A 14,858-nucleotide genomic window follows, 5' to 3' on the forward strand; every position below is an offset into this window, starting at 1 on the left:
ACAAATTATACTATGTTCTGGTTTATTAAAATAAGTAATTGGCACGAAAAACGTCACACCATGTATTGACCGTGACTTGGGTCAAATGCTTATTTCTTCTTTAATTTTAAATAACCAATGAAAATATGATCCAAGTATTTAATATTTCAAAGAATTTGGAGTTGATTTAAGTAAATTTCCTCGTAATGGAGCACGAACAAAGTCAAATAAACAACAGATGTTGCAACACGTAAACGCAGAAATCTTCCAAAATTTTCAATATTTTCCACCATGGAAGGTTCACGGTTAACTTGTTTGATGTTGACGATAAAACAAGTAAATGAATAAAAGCACCTAGCCAATTTTACACAGAACAAAAACTACTGAGGAAAATTTCATGGATACCAAGCTCCCACCTAACGGGATCATAATGAATGTCTAAAATGAAACTTTCATAACCGAATAGTATTTAAATTACAATGATTTTCAAGCATTGTTAAAAAAAATGTATTAAATAACAGGTACAGAAAAAGAATGGTAGAAAATTATGGATACAATATGAGGGAAGGCATTAGTATTTCATTAAGACAGATTCATGAACCTGAGGTAGTTCCTACTATGCTACATCTCTAATTGAAAAAAAAAAAAAAAAACGAGTCTCTCTCCCTTGTGCTATGCCCTTCAAAAATCCTATAAAAAAGACTGCAAATCCATCAAAGGTGTATGGCACCTTGGCCAGGAAGCTACAAAACATAGAAACTAGTGTAGTGATGAGACATGATAATAGTAATAGTCAGAGAAAACCATCAAATAATCCCTAGACTTATAATCACCAGTCATTTTAGTTTAAAAATTTATGAGAAAAAAGTAGTCTTTCAAAGTTAACAATTATCAATCATTTTAGCCCTAATATTAAGGATCTATAACATTGATAACTATTTGTTTTGGTTCCTTACATAGTGTGCGAAAAAACACACCGTTTAGAAAAATCCAAACCGGATCACTTTTTGAGAACAGTTTGCTTCACACTAAACCAATTTAGGGTTTAGGGACTGAATACACACTCATAATAATGATTTTATGTAAAAGAACTAAATTGTTTATTTTATGACACAAGAAGAATAATCTGTCCCATCAAAGTCATACACCGGATCAATTAAAAGCCACGAACCTGAGAAGTTAAAAGAAAGAAAAGGAAATATTAGAAAACTTACCATCAAAGAAGGCAGAGAAGTTCGGAAAAGAAAAGGAGAACAAAATGTCCATTTATGAGACAAGAAGAAGGATAATCTGTCCCATAAACCGGAATGACTTTGGAGTTTCTTTTAAACATCTATTCTTTTCATCTCGAGACCAATGCTGCATGAACAACAATCTCACATCAATAAAAATAATGGCATAGCATCTAATATAACACTAAAGCCACAATAGTAGGATTCTTTGTAATCAACCTCGGAAAGCTGGTTCAGCTTATCGCGGACATCTTTCAACAATTCAGGCACATCTCCTTCCCATTTGTAAAACTCCAACTCCTTACCTTCCAATAGCTTCTCAGAAACCTAAAAGCAACAATAATAGAATCACAAGCAACCCCTGGTGATTGTCACAAAAAGCACTTAATTGAATTCTTTGGATAGAGAATTCTTCAGCTCTAATTCAATGTTGAATACAGAACTTCAACACCATAAAAGACCCATAAATCCATTGTCTTAAGGTTTTGAGTTGAAAGTGGTGTTAATTCCTTATGTAGTTGGACTCAGGTCTCCTTGGTGTTGTATCTCCCCAGTGAAACTCCCTCTATAAACCTAACACTTACAAGCATATTTTTATGAACAAATTGAACACCAAGCTATCATTCAGTATGTTTATTCTATTATCTCCTGACCTATCTCCTTTATTTGTCTGTATTTCTGATTGAAAAATGATAGCTGAGAAAAAAAAAACATTTTTCTTTCAAACGACAACGTATATATCTTGCTGAGGCATTTAATTTTTCAATTAGATAGACAGAGAAAGGAAACACCAAAATGGGACATGTGATAGTATTCCCTCATAAACAACTTGTAAGACAGGAAGTGAGTACACACCTTCTTTCCAATCACCTGACCAGCAGCTATATGAGAAAAATAAATATTGTAGAAATGGGATAGAAACAAAGGTGCACTTGTCTCTGCAAGTGACTCCAAATATTTGGCATATGTAATCCCAGGAGAACTGGGATTTGGAATCACATTTCCCTGTTCCTCCAACCATTTCAGATCCTTCGAAAGCCCTTCTGATCTTTCCAACCCAGTTTTCCTCATGTATGCATCTGCAAATTCATGAAATTCTCATCATAACAAATTCAAATCCAAATCACGTATCCTTCTATTTTTCACCTTTCATCTGTCCACCTAAAAAGAAATAATTCGTTTCCGACCTTTAAAAGTTCAAATATAACATTTATTACCATCTGTTTACTTAGAACAAATATTTTCGGCATTAATTTTAAGTTCCCCTGGATAACTACCTCTGACTCTCAACGTCAACCTTTGTTACACATATTATCATCCAGATGAAACCTCAATTTTGATTAATGAACAGTATAATGAATCTTTATATTTGAAAAAGAAAGAGTAACTAAATAGTATAAAAATTACATTTGAAGACAATAATCTGAAAAGGAAGGTGCAATGCAATGCAATGCAATGAGTGAAATGGAATTGGAATTGGACTCACACGAAACGTCGTCAGATTCGTCGACGATGCGCTGGAGAGTGGCGAAGATGAGGTGAGTGTCAACAAGGTAAGCGATGAAGCCTTCCATGGAGGCGTGCCACTCGTCGAAATTCGGTTGGTCGTGGGAAACGGCGTCGTTGCGGAGTCTCATGGCGACGAACCTCATCTCTTCGGTGATGCCGGTGGTTTCTCCGGGATACAACTTCCGATATCTCTTCCTCTTCTTGAGCGGGGACTTTGGTTTGGGTTTAGGAGTTGGAGTTGTAGTGTGAGAGTGAGTGAGAGTGGTGTTGGTGGAGCTTGTTGCTGTTATGGAAAACCTGCAAATGCAATTGCTCTTATTTGAGACTGAGATTGGGAGTGAGAATCGTATCTGTGGCATCGCTTTCACTGTTAACCCCATCTTCTTCCTTCAAACTCCACTCACTATCCCTATTCTGTATTCATTATTTTCATCTTTATATTCATTTTAGTTTTAAATATGCTTGTTCATTTTCTCATGACTTTTAAATGATAATTATTTGTTTAATCCTATCACAAATTGCTAATTTCAATTTTTTTTTTATTTGAAAATGAATATAAATAAATTGGTTCATTTCCGAAGTTCGTGATAGAACAGATTGGATTTAAACTTTTTCTTAATCAAATTTTAACTGTATCTTATAAATATCTTCTTGTTCAATTGCACTGTCACTCTTAATTAACTTTAAATTCATATCACGTAGTTTTAATTATTTGACTTTTATATTGTAAATTCTACTAAAAGTTTAGTGTTTAAAATATTCTGAATTAAATTTATAATAAAACAAAAACAATATACACGTAAAAGAAAGTGCTTGAACGAAGTGTTTGTAAATATGAGTCTATAAATCAGTTTATTCACATAATAAATTTGTTGTCAACCGTAAGTATGAGAGAAGAAGATACAACAAAGTAATTACATTTGGGTTTCCTATTTATGTACAAGGGACATTGATTGATTAGAATCCCTAGGAGGGGTGAGTGGAGAAAATGAATAGAAAATGAATGGTTGATGAATGGGAAACTGTACAAGCTAAGGCAAGCCATATCTAATACAAGGCTTGCACATGTTAGTCCACCTTTAAGTTTCATTAACTATGCTAAACTTGTAGATGAGTCAAGTTGAAGGCATGGATCTCCCATGCATTTTTTCACATACAAATACCACTCCGGAACACCTAGCTAAGCTCTTCTCCGGAAGTATAAGCTGAGTCAAGGCATGTTTTTAATCTCTGCAAGAACTTTAACGTCTCCGTATACGAAGGGTCTGAGCGGCTCACTGGTTTGCAAGAATTTATATGATCTGTTGACTCCAATACCTGTTGCAAAATTATACGCTAAATCAGGAAAACAAAATACATAGCAACCTTTTTCCGTATCATAGTAGTAGAGTTGCCTTTGGCAACATCTTCATTTCATTTTCTTTTTCTTATAAAATGAGATAGAATTTCACAATATACTTACAACTAAGTCCCCAAATCCGGGATATGCTGACTCAATTGGTACAATTTCTGTTCGAAAGGCCCATCCACCATAAGCTTCAACTATTGGGGTTACCTTGGTCTGCAAAAAGCAGTCACTGACAAGTCAAAGTCATGAAAAGACATCGGAACAGATACTAGCAAATAGCTTAATTGCTGATTACCTCACAAAAGCTGAGAACATCAACCAACCCCTTCTTATGAAGGTGACGAATATAGTCATTAAGCTCTATCAGTTTTTGAGATCCACTTCTCAGCTCTCCTATCTGTTAAACATTAAAAACCAAGAGAAAAACGCTCTTTCAAATTGTAGAAATTATTATTGAAATAGGAAATCCGTTAACCAAAATCTACTGCTGAAAAAGGGTATGTAACTTCAAATACTAACCGTGGGAGCTGGACGAAGCACGAAGCCCATTCGCCAAGGCATATCTGCAAGTTTGCTACCAAAATGTGGGCAGCTATAAAAAACCTGCAACCAAAATAACATTAAAAAACCTGCATACTTTAAGCATATATTTAATTAAAGAATCAATACTTACAATTCCCATTGTATTCTTTACAAAATTATTTAATCTTTCCTCCTTTGCTTTATGAAGAATCTGCTTCACAACCAGACCACCCAAACTGCAAACAATAGGAAAGCACACATACAAAACAAAGTGAGGTAAAGTTTGAATAAACAAATAACTTGGTGACTAAAAGACATTTGAAAAAAAATGCAATTTACACGACATATATAGATAAATAGACAATTAATTTTGTCATTGTCCAAAAGGACTTCTAGGCTAAACTCTATACTGAAAGATAAAAGCAGTTACAGCTGGGACACAAACCACAAAAATACTTGTCACCACATGTGCTTAATACATACAAAGTGACGTCTACATCCATCAACCTCACAACAATTCTTTCCAAAAATAGAACAAAATAGATTACATACCAACACGTACAGGTACTAATGTGTTCTGCATCTTTTTTGCTACTTCTATTTCAAAGCAAGGTGTACAAGTATGTGACATGTTTATATTTATCAATATTTATCAAAAAAAAAAATGTTGCAAACTAAAACTCTGTATGATCGTGAATCATCATGATATTAAATTTTTAAATTTAAAACCCTTCTGTATATAACCACTAACGAAAGTAACCTCAAGATTTTGCGGTGGTGCCATTGAAAGAGTGATTGAAGAACAAATTATGATTAAAGCATGCCTTAAATATGAGTTAGGTCCTATAACGTAACTACTTTTTCCTATTTCAGTATTTTAAATTTTTTTAAATAGTCCTTACATGTGATATTCAATTTTTTAGCATTAGTCCTTGTCATTAAACAGGGTTACTATTAACGGTTGGTGTGGCTAAAGATTCAGGGACAAAGAAATTGAAATAAAAAAAATAAAAAAAAGGCATGCTTACATGGATAAAACTAAAAATTGTACAAAGAGATTGTCAGTACAAGATATCTGAATTAGCTGTTAATGAAAACCAAGTATAGGCAGAAACTAAAATGCCAAAGAATTGAATATTGCAGGAAAATTTTAAGAAAATAGTTTTAGAAGAAGATACAACAATGTAACAGTTCATTAGATGGATTGATACACTAAAAGCATATCAAACCAAAAAAACATTAAGATGATATACCTGAAAACAAGCAATAATCAAGTGAGATGCATGAATTCCCTAATCTAACAGTTCATGATTGCTTAGATACACACACACACACACACACACACACACACACATATACATATATAGATATTAGGAAGCTAGACTAACCTGTGAGTAACAAAAACAACAGGTCGATCCCCAATTCCTGCAGCAACAAGCTTCTCCAATAGCATAGAACTAACCTCCTGCAAATTTCAAAATAAACAAGTATATCATCAACTACAAAACAAAGAGGCCTGGCAGTAGGTAAGTGAAAGGAAAGTATTGGTATGGATGCAAGAGAAATTGTCAACTACAACCATATGCAGGGAGGAATTTCAGTATTTGATTGTAGATCTATAAATGTATAGTTTAGAGAATTTTAAGAGCTATGATACGTGACCCTAATAGGCAAACCAGAAACATGAAAATATTCATCCACAAAATCTCACTTAGTAAGAGTTCATTTAAGCACAGCTTTCATTGACAGTCATTTAAGTACAGGTTAAATGTTAGTATGATGTCTGTATTTATATTTCATAAAATGGTAACAATACTGATCATACAATCTGTGTAATGGTGCTTCAGCCCCCAGGCACGAAGATGTGAAAATTGCAATTTGCAAGTCTGTATGGTAATGCAGGTCGAAATGACTGTAGCATTAAAAATTGATAAATTTCTTTAACCTTAACGAGACTCGTATAGTATGAAGACCCCATATCCGTTTTTATAAATTCAAGTATCAGCAACCTCCTATATGACTAAGAAGCAGAGCATGGTAGAGAAATAAAAGCTAATGCTGTTTCTGGATAATAAATAATGAGGTGTTTTAAAATTGTAACCTGAAGAGGCAAGCTAGCTCCTGACCACTGTGTGAGATTAGTCTGCATAAAGCATTCACCTAAAGAGTTAGATGGAGGTAAAGGGAACCACGCATGAAACAAACTCTAGAAAAGGTGATAGAACTAACATCACAAAAAGAATGCAATTCATATCCCAAACATCTCATCTTACTAAGGCAAATATGCCCCAACTTTACTAAGGCAAACCTTGTATTTTAGGGTAAATAACCGAGCCTCCGGAAAATCGCTAGAAAGCCATTCACCAGGCCAAAAGGTTCCAAGCTTTCCTGCTTCCTCGTCAACCTTCTCCACCAAATGTGATGCAGTTGAAGATTTTTCCTCAGCTATACGCCAAGTTTTGTAAGGCCCACCACGGAGCCCATGGACAAAAACTATGTCTAGTGGAGGCAAATTTCTATCTCGGTTGATTTTAGTTGAATCATTAGAAATAGAGCAGTTGCTGTTATTCAAGGATTCTGTTCCATTGTCAGTATCAGCAGAAGGAGCCAGAGATATACTTGAGAATGATTCTTGTTGATCTGTTTCTTTGGGACATTTCCAGTGGGGAAGATGAGAATTTATTAATAATATCATGTCATCATAGCGAGGACATGCATTCCTATAACTTTTTACACCACCGTCAGAAGGACCTCCACTTCCACTCCTTCCATTATTAGGCTGGTTATTGCAAAACACATTTAAAAGTGCTGCCCTAGCATAGCTTTGCATTTTAAGATCATTGCAACCTGGAATTCGCCCATTAGCACAATCATCAAGCCATTTGCACCATGTTTCATCAGCTGTGATGACCTTCTTGACTTTGGGAAGCAGTGAGAGGATGGTCAACAGCCGAGCTGCATGCTTGCGGATATGAGCAGTGGGTGGAACTCGGACACTAGCTGAATTATACACATCTGATACAGGTGGTTTGCCATCTACATTTGATATCCGCTCCTTCCCCTCATGTGCTCTAGATGATGCATCATAAGCCTCAATAGCAGCCAGTTTCTCATAATCATCACTCAACATAAAGCGCCTCAGCAAACATAAAATCCCAAAATCAACTATCATGTCCTGACAAGCAGAATCTTCAGCACAAACTTCGGTCAGAGCTTTAATTCCTTTCAGCGTTGCCACAGCAGAATCTGCAGCATCTAATTTAGGGAAATTATCTTTTTTTAAATTTTTAAATGGTCCAGCTAAAGGTTCCAGAGACAGAAAATCTGCCAGTGGGGATGCATCCCCAGAATTAGATGCAACTCCCATTCTTTTAGCTGCGAGATTAACAACAGCAGTGGACAGTTGATTGGCAACTTGTGCAGCAGAAGCAATATTCGCATTATTGATTAAGGTCTGCAAAAGGTTAACACAGCTAAAATGTGCATCAAAAGAAGACTTGGAATTGAAGTAGCACTATCAGATGTTGTGAAAGGTCATTTAGATAGAATGAGAAAAAATATTTGCATACCTTTACATTATCACTTTTTGGTTGACTGGTTCCATTATCATTTGATTTCTTGATAGAACTATGCACTTTAGATAGCATCACGGCTAACCATCCTTGAGAAAGTGGTACAGATATTGGACCGTAGTCTTCCATGATCTGAGAAAGAATCTTTATGGCTGAAGACCGTATAGTATCAGAGGAAAATGTTCCAAAAACCCAAGGTACAAGAATGCCTGACCATTTTTGACCCTCTTCAAGCGACAAGTGCAGCTCTCCAGTACAAAGTAGCTCTAATGCCTTCGCCATTGCTTCTTGCACCTGCTTATGTTTTGTCATCTGTTTGGCGATTTCTCTCATTGGGTTAAGACCATTCTCCATCAGTATATTCTGCACTGCAGGGCTCCTCTCAACAGATAAGAGAAGAGCAGATAAAGCTACATTAGCCAAAGAAACATCTTCATTCTTGGATGCCTGAGATATAGTAGAAAGAATACTCGAAGCCCATTCAGAAATAGATTCATTCAAAGGTGTATTGCGATCTTCTAATAGCAACCGCACCACCAAACTTGCATGCCATTTTACAGATCTCTCGGGTGCCATTAAAGCAGCCATGACTGCCTGTCCATCTCGATCCAGTTCCTGAATATGTGTTCTATTTGATTCCGATGCTGTTGCCCAATTTGCTAATGCCCATGTGGCAAAAGGAACAGCAACATGTTCACAGTGCAAATCGTCCCAGAGACCAGGAACAACAGAAGAGGATACATGATTTTGTTGCCGAGAATTGTCGTACTTATTTTGATATGTGATAGTTTTAGGAGTTTGATGCTTCAATTCTTCACTATAGGAATCACTGCTGGTCCTTGAAAGCCCTAAAACAGAGGTACCTTCAAGTATCTTGATCCCAATCCCTTTCTTTCCTGTCCCACCACCATCATCCTCACCTTCAGGTGGCTCATCCAACTGCAAACACCCTTCCTCAATTACTTGTAGGGCAGCAGCGATGTCTCTAGTCTCAGCATTTCCAGGCAATGATGGGTTAAAAGACACGTCTTGTGCATTGTCACAGCTGGACGTAACAATATCCATAATGGCAGCCACAAGCATGCTCCTGCCTTTCAAAGAATCAGAAATATCAAATGCACTACGTCTTGAATGCTGCTGCCACAAAAATTTGCATAATGTCACCAATGCCAGAATAAAAAAAAAGACACTATCGTCAACATCTTCAATGAAGCTTGCATTTATATAATAGATCTAGAATAGCCACAGCACTAAGAGAACAATAGCTCTACTGTGATACACTCGCTTTCTCTTCTATCCTATCATATCACTTATCACATTTGTTACTTACTCTCCCTTTTCTTTTTACTTGCTCTCTTCTTTCCCACCTACAAACCCCCCACCCCCGGGTCCCCAATTGGGGGTACGTTCATCACTACCCCTAAGAAAATACAAGCTAAAAACAAAACAATGATCAGATTTTGGCATACATCATTTCAAACGCAACAACATTATGTTAAACAGGAGATCTGAAATATACAAAAGGACGGTCATACACTTTATTCTAGGCACGCTGTGCATGAAAGATAGTTCAAAAGACATCTCCAAGGATTGCATATAACTTCTCAGTCTTCTTACAAAATATCCTCAATGAATAAATAAACAAACTAAATGTATTTATTGAGAAGTACAACATTTAATATATTCGCAACCGAAATACGTGATACTATTCGTTTAATCTTTCATCACATTTAAGAGATTAAACCCTATTTATGAGACAAGAGGCTCTATAATCAAGCAAACTAGGAATAAAGTCCAATTGATTGCTCAGTTTGCAAATGCGAATGCAAAATAAGCGAGCACAACAACTCACACAGAAAGAGCAATTAACAAAAGGAATCATTTACCTTCTTATTCTTAGAACGCCGAGGCTGACACGAAAAGATGAACCTCAGAAGATTCGGAACCGCGTGAGGTCTCCCAAGCACCGCCGCAGACACGTTAGGGTCCGCAATGAGATAAGCAAGCGCCCTGGCGGACTCCGCCTGAGTGCCGCCGCCGCCGCCGCCTTCTTTTGTCACGGCCTCCAGCAGCCAGTCCACGACAGCGCCGCCACCGGCCCCAACGATCGAGGCTCTACGGCCGGAGTTCGCGGCAGCGATATCGGCGAGCAAGGCCGCGACGCGAATCTCGAATCCGGAGCGCACCTCATGGTTTGCTGACGACAGCACCGAGCACAGAGAGTGCCAGAGGACCGCAGCCGCGACGCCCGTGCGCCTGGCGTGGTGGAAAAACCGGTCGAAGGAGTCCGCCGCCTTGCGCGTGGCGTTCTCGGCTCTCTCGTAGAGAAGATTGGGTTCTCCGCCGCGATCGGAGTGGTGGCGGACGTAGTCGGAGTTGAGGATGGCGGCGGAGGTGAGAATGGCGGCGGCGGCGGAGAGCGCGACGACGGGAGCACGAGAGGAAGAATGCTGAGCGATAGGAGAGAGCTTGTGGCTGCGATCGTGGATTGCTGCAATTTGAGAATTCTCTACGCTTTTCTTCGTTGAATTGCAAGTTTTTGTCGAAGAAGAAATGGTTCGAGGAAGATGGTGGCGAAGAAGTGATCGCGTTCTGTTACAGATTCGAAACATTTTATTTTAATTTTTATAATTATTTTTGGTTTCGCGTATTGCGAAGAGAAGGGATGAGAAAGAGAAGACTCGAAGATGATTTAGAAGGTGGAAGCGGCGAGTATGGCGGGAGCATATCTTGCACTTCTTCGTAAAAAAATGGTACATGGATGATATTCAATTTTCTATATAAAGCAATTTCTTAGAGGAATATGCTTTGGAATGATTTCGATTTTGTCTCTGTCCAGGTAGATACAGATTACGAAATTACTTTCTGCACCCCCTCAGTTTCCACCTCCACCCTCGTCCATTTCTACCTGCCCCTTTTTTTTAGAATTCCAGTTTTATCCTTAGAATTTATAACAAATATTCTCACAACAACAAATATTCTTTTCCTCAAATACACAACACTTTAAAATTACACAATCTCGTACAATCCTGAATACAAAATCTGTATTCCAAATTACACGATTCATAATCTAAAATAAAAAATATATTATAAAATGCATAAGGAGAAAGAGGGTGAAGAAGAAGGAAGAGAGAGGAGAGGGGTGCGCAAGGAGGAAGAATATTGGAATAAGATATGGGTAAAATGGTCTTTCAGTTGACCTAGGGAGGTGCATAAAATAATTACGGAGGTGTATGAAGAAATTATGGAGGAGTAGAAAGAAATGCCCGAAATTTATATCAGGCTATGGTTTTGTGCTGTTTGGGCTAAGGCCACTTTTTTTTTTATTTGATGCATCGAGCCTTATTAAAAAGAATAGTCTAATTAAATGTAAAGTATCTTATTTTCCCAGCATAAGAAAAACCCGTCAAATATCTTGGTCTGTCATACATTCACAAGTAGCAAAGATAGTAAATATAAATATGAATTACAGTAAAATAAAATATTTAAAAAGGAGATATAGTTTTATTAAGGAAATAGAAAAATAATCTGCTGAAAAAGGCCCTAGGATTAAATGTGACATTCTTTAACTTTGTGAAATTTTGCATATACAAGTTCTGATAACTTGTGATTTCATTTAAAAAAGTTTTAATAATTTAGTAAACTCAAATTACTCGATGATTACGTAGAAACTTCAATAAAATATTTAAAACTATGAAAATATGTTTTATAATTTAATTCAAAACTATAATATAAAATGTTAATAAATAAGTAATTAATTGGTTGTGACATCTTATTTTGGAAATTTAAGATATTAAACTTTTTTAAAAAAAATTAATCAAAATTTTAGTTAAAAATAAAACGTTAATATTAAGTATTTCACTATTAACAATTAATAAAAGAAGAGTTAAATACAATTTTAATATATAATTTTAACGTGAATTTGAAATTTGTCTTTGTCCAAAATTTTAAGATTTTATTTTAGTTTTAGTTGTTTTGTATAATTATTTGTTGTTTTGATATACCTTATGTACATGAGTCGATGTCAAACACAGTTAAATATTCTTTACTCCTTTCATTGTCTGAAACGTCTTTTAAAATTTTATTGTCTGAACGGAATTTTATGTTTTAAGATAAACAATATCTCATAGACATAATAATTGATTCTAAGAATGTCGTCTAACTTACCGTTAGAATATAACTTTATTCTTAAAAACAAATAGATTCATGGACCCAATTCAATTTAGCGGGATTTTTCATTCATATTTTTTTCCATCAAGAGAGTTTTATAAAACTCTTGGACTCCCGAATTTGAAATATCCTACTTTCACGTAATTCACAAGGTTCAATAAACAATCGATATTTCACGATCAAGTATGTAATACTTTTTGTAGTAACGGTCCTTATATGGTGTATTAACAATCAAAAAATGATCGAAAGAAAAAATCCCTATTTGACAAGGCTTCTTCCTGTAACTATGAATTCCATTGAGTGCATCTAAATCCGCGTTTTTCTAGACTGGGAAAGGCAGTGAAAATTAAATTTTACGCTTTAAAACGTAGGATACCTTATAAACGTGATCTAAACATTATTGTTGTCTATAGAGACAAAAAACCGCAGCGGCATTGATCATAATACTGTTACTGAACTTATGGTCGAAATATTAACCGTTTATGAAAAAAAAAAAACATTTATAGTGATTAATCCTAATCATATTGTAGACTTGTTGTCGGAACAGTTTAAATATCAAAATTAATAAATAGAGTAGTATAAAAGTTACCGAAAATGCGTATTCTTTTAACTCTTATTGGAAGTTTTTTAAAAAAAAATAAATTATGTACCTAATATTTTAACGGATATATTGAAATCCTCGTGTTTCTCGATTCTTTATCTAAGCTTTTGTTGTTTTTGTTTTGACGTGTGTCATTAATGTCGTCTTTAATGCTTTGATGTATTAGTGTTATCTTCATCGTGATGAAAGTAATTCCAGTGAGTATTATTTATTTATTTATTTGTACTTCTATAATTTATTTCTGCTTTAAAAAATAATAAATGGTTATATTGTATCAAAATAATTCTGTTAATCTTTCATTTATATTGATGTGATTTTAATTGATTTAATTATTAAAAGTCATTTATAAACTTGATTGATTGATGTGATCAGACATTTATTCTTGCAAGTTATAGTAAATATTTATTTAAAAAATAATAATTTATTTTCCTTTCCACTATTTTTACGTGATTTAATATTAATTATAATTTTTCAAAACAAGAAATAAAAATACATTAATAATCAACGATCCATATTAAAATATTTCAAAAAATAAAAAAAATAAAGTTGTATTATCCTTTTAAATATTCTACCGGTGAAAACCAAATCAAACTAACACTAAACAATTCAACTAATAAACTATATATCACAAAAGCTCAAAGGTTTACTTAAACAAATTATTCATCAATTATGTACACTTGTACTATTACTTTTTATCACATAATCCTTTCCAAATAGTTATCATTTAATCTCCAAAATCTATTATTGATCCTATAAGGTTCAATTATGCACCTAAATTCTGTTCTTTAGAACAAATCAGGTCCACATAAACTTCCAAATTCTATATAAAATATAATACATTAGGAAGTTAGAAAATACTTGACCTACTCTCCAATTATTTGATTCACGTTCAAAATATATCATTACGATTCTAGATTAATAAAGATTCCTATAAAGTTTCAAATCACAAATGTGACCATTCAATATCTCACATGCAACCAAAATAAGGAAAAAGCCTTAAGTTTAAAAAATAAATAAAAAGTTTACTCAAAACCAAAACTTAATAAGATAAACTTTTCTTATATTCTGTTAAATTTTATTCCCCATACTTTAATAAAAGAAAGGATAAGAAACAACTACTTTTTATTTTACTTTGTATTTTATAGAGATAAAATAGTTTAGATAATTGAAAAGTGAATTAGTTTTACATTATATATAACTTTTACATACTAAAACATTTATTTTTGTTTTAAATTAAAGAAAGGTACTTACACTAGAAATAACGTTTATAAATGAATGAAAATTACATTCAATTTCTTAAAAGTACTGTGAATAGAAAAATGATAACAAAGAAGAAAAATATATAGTGAATTATATTACAAGAAAAAAAAAGTTGTCAATTAATTATTAATACATTGCATCAATAATAAATAAAGGTTCTCATTTTTGTAGTGAAATCTCAAATAAGTTTTCTCATTTTTATTTGACTCAATTGAGTTACTAATTTGGAAAATTCATTGCAATTAGATCATTTTCGTTAGTACTACACTAGCGATGTTAACTATGTGTCATGTGTCAGCAAGTGATTTTTTTTTATAATTTTTTTGAAAAAAATAAAAAAAAATTATCATGTGTTAATCTGACATTGTGTCACATGTTAGAGATAATGTGATGTGACAGTAATAGTACCACATGTCACTATTGAATGTGAAAAGTCTTAATATAATCCTTGTATTTATTATTTTGTTTCAATTTAACATTTTTTTAAACATAAAACAATTTAATTAATTTTTTAAATTTCATATTTTCTAAATATTTTAGATAAGTAAAAAATAATAATAATACGATTAAACCTTAATTTTGTACTTTACAACTACTATTTGATGGTTATGCTTTTAAGTTGTGGTTGAAATAGTGGTGAAGAGCATACGTGAATATGACAAATA

General features: G+C 34.2%; 2 protein-coding genes across 10 annotated transcripts; both read right to left on the reverse strand.

The window, feature by feature from the left end:
- Positions 1-410: 410 nt before the first annotated feature.
- HO2 (heme oxygenase 2) lies at positions 411-3,142 on the reverse strand. 5 transcript variants are annotated; one of them, XR_003606277.2, is made up of 5 exons: positions 2,698-3,142; positions 2,067-2,290; positions 1,431-1,538; positions 1,194-1,338; positions 411-669 (listed from the first exon to the last, which is right to left on the reverse strand). XR_003606277.2 is itself a non-coding variant. In XM_028083336.2 (4 exons), exons 1-4 carry the CDS (start codon positions 3,098-3,100, stop codon positions 1,246-1,248), a joined length of 828 nt encoding a protein of 275 aa, XP_027939137.1. In that variant the 5' UTR covers positions 3,101-3,142; the 3' UTR covers positions 411-1,245. The 5 variants fall into 5 exon arrangements, 1 of the variants encoding a protein (XP_027939137.1); XR_003606278.2 differs by having other exon boundaries at positions 411-681; XR_003606275.2 differs by having other exon boundaries at positions 411-722.
- A 401-nt stretch (positions 3,143-3,543) lies between these two features.
- LOC114194412 (alpha/beta-Hydrolases superfamily protein) lies at positions 3,544-10,913 on the reverse strand. Of its 5 annotated transcripts, none has more exons than XM_028084604.2 (10): positions 10,049-10,913; positions 8,160-9,296; positions 6,899-8,044; positions 6,692-6,733; positions 5,979-6,055; positions 4,742-4,826; positions 4,588-4,671; positions 4,364-4,465; positions 4,183-4,281; positions 3,544-4,037 (listed from the first exon to the last, which is right to left on the reverse strand). In XM_028084604.2, exons 1-10 carry the CDS (start codon positions 10,772-10,774, stop codon positions 3,897-3,899), a joined length of 3,639 nt encoding a protein of 1,212 aa, XP_027940405.1. In that variant the 5' UTR covers positions 10,775-10,913; the 3' UTR covers positions 3,544-3,896. The 5 variants fall into 5 exon arrangements, 4 of the variants coding, with proteins under 4 accessions (XP_027940405.1, XP_027940404.1, XP_027940407.1 ...); XM_028084603.2 differs by having other exon boundaries at positions 8,160-9,299; XM_028084606.2 differs by having other exon boundaries at positions 8,160-9,249; positions 10,049-10,187.
- Positions 10,914-14,858: the final 3,945 nt, after the last annotated feature.

This window comes from Vigna unguiculata, chromosome 8, assembly GCF_037176805.1.
Source record: "Vigna unguiculata cultivar grain cowpea cultivar isolate G323 ecotype 2 chromosome 8, ASM3717680v1, whole genome shotgun sequence".
Taxonomy (NCBI): Eukaryota; Viridiplantae; Streptophyta; class Magnoliopsida; order Fabales; family Fabaceae; genus Vigna; species Vigna unguiculata.

Excerpts from the sequence above, each read along its gene's own strand:
- LOC114194412 (XM_028084603.2), bottom strand. The coding sequence starts at position 10,774 with ATGTTTCGAATCTGTAACAGAACGCGATCACTTCTTCGCCACCATCTT. Across the intron at positions 6,734-6,898 it reads TATTTACCCTAAAATACAAG|ACTAATCTCACACAGTGGTC; the intron begins GTTTGCCTTAGT and ends TGCTTTATGCAG. Across the intron at positions 4,466-4,587 it reads TGCTTCGTCCAGCTCCCACG|ATAGGAGAGCTGAGAAGTGG; the intron begins GTTAGTATTTGA and ends AATGTTTAACAG.
- HO2 (XM_028083336.2), bottom strand. The coding sequence starts at position 3,100 with ATGGGGTTAACAGTGAAAGCGATGCCACAGATACGATTCTCACTCCCA. Across the intron at positions 2,291-2,697 it reads CGAATCTGACGACGTTTCGT|ATGCATACATGAGGAAAACT; the intron begins GTGAGTCCAATT and ends ATGAATTTGCAG. Across the intron at positions 1,539-2,066 it reads GTCAGGTGATTGGAAAGAAG|GTTTCTGAGAAGCTATTGGA; the intron begins GTGTGTACTCAC and ends TGTTGCTTTTAG.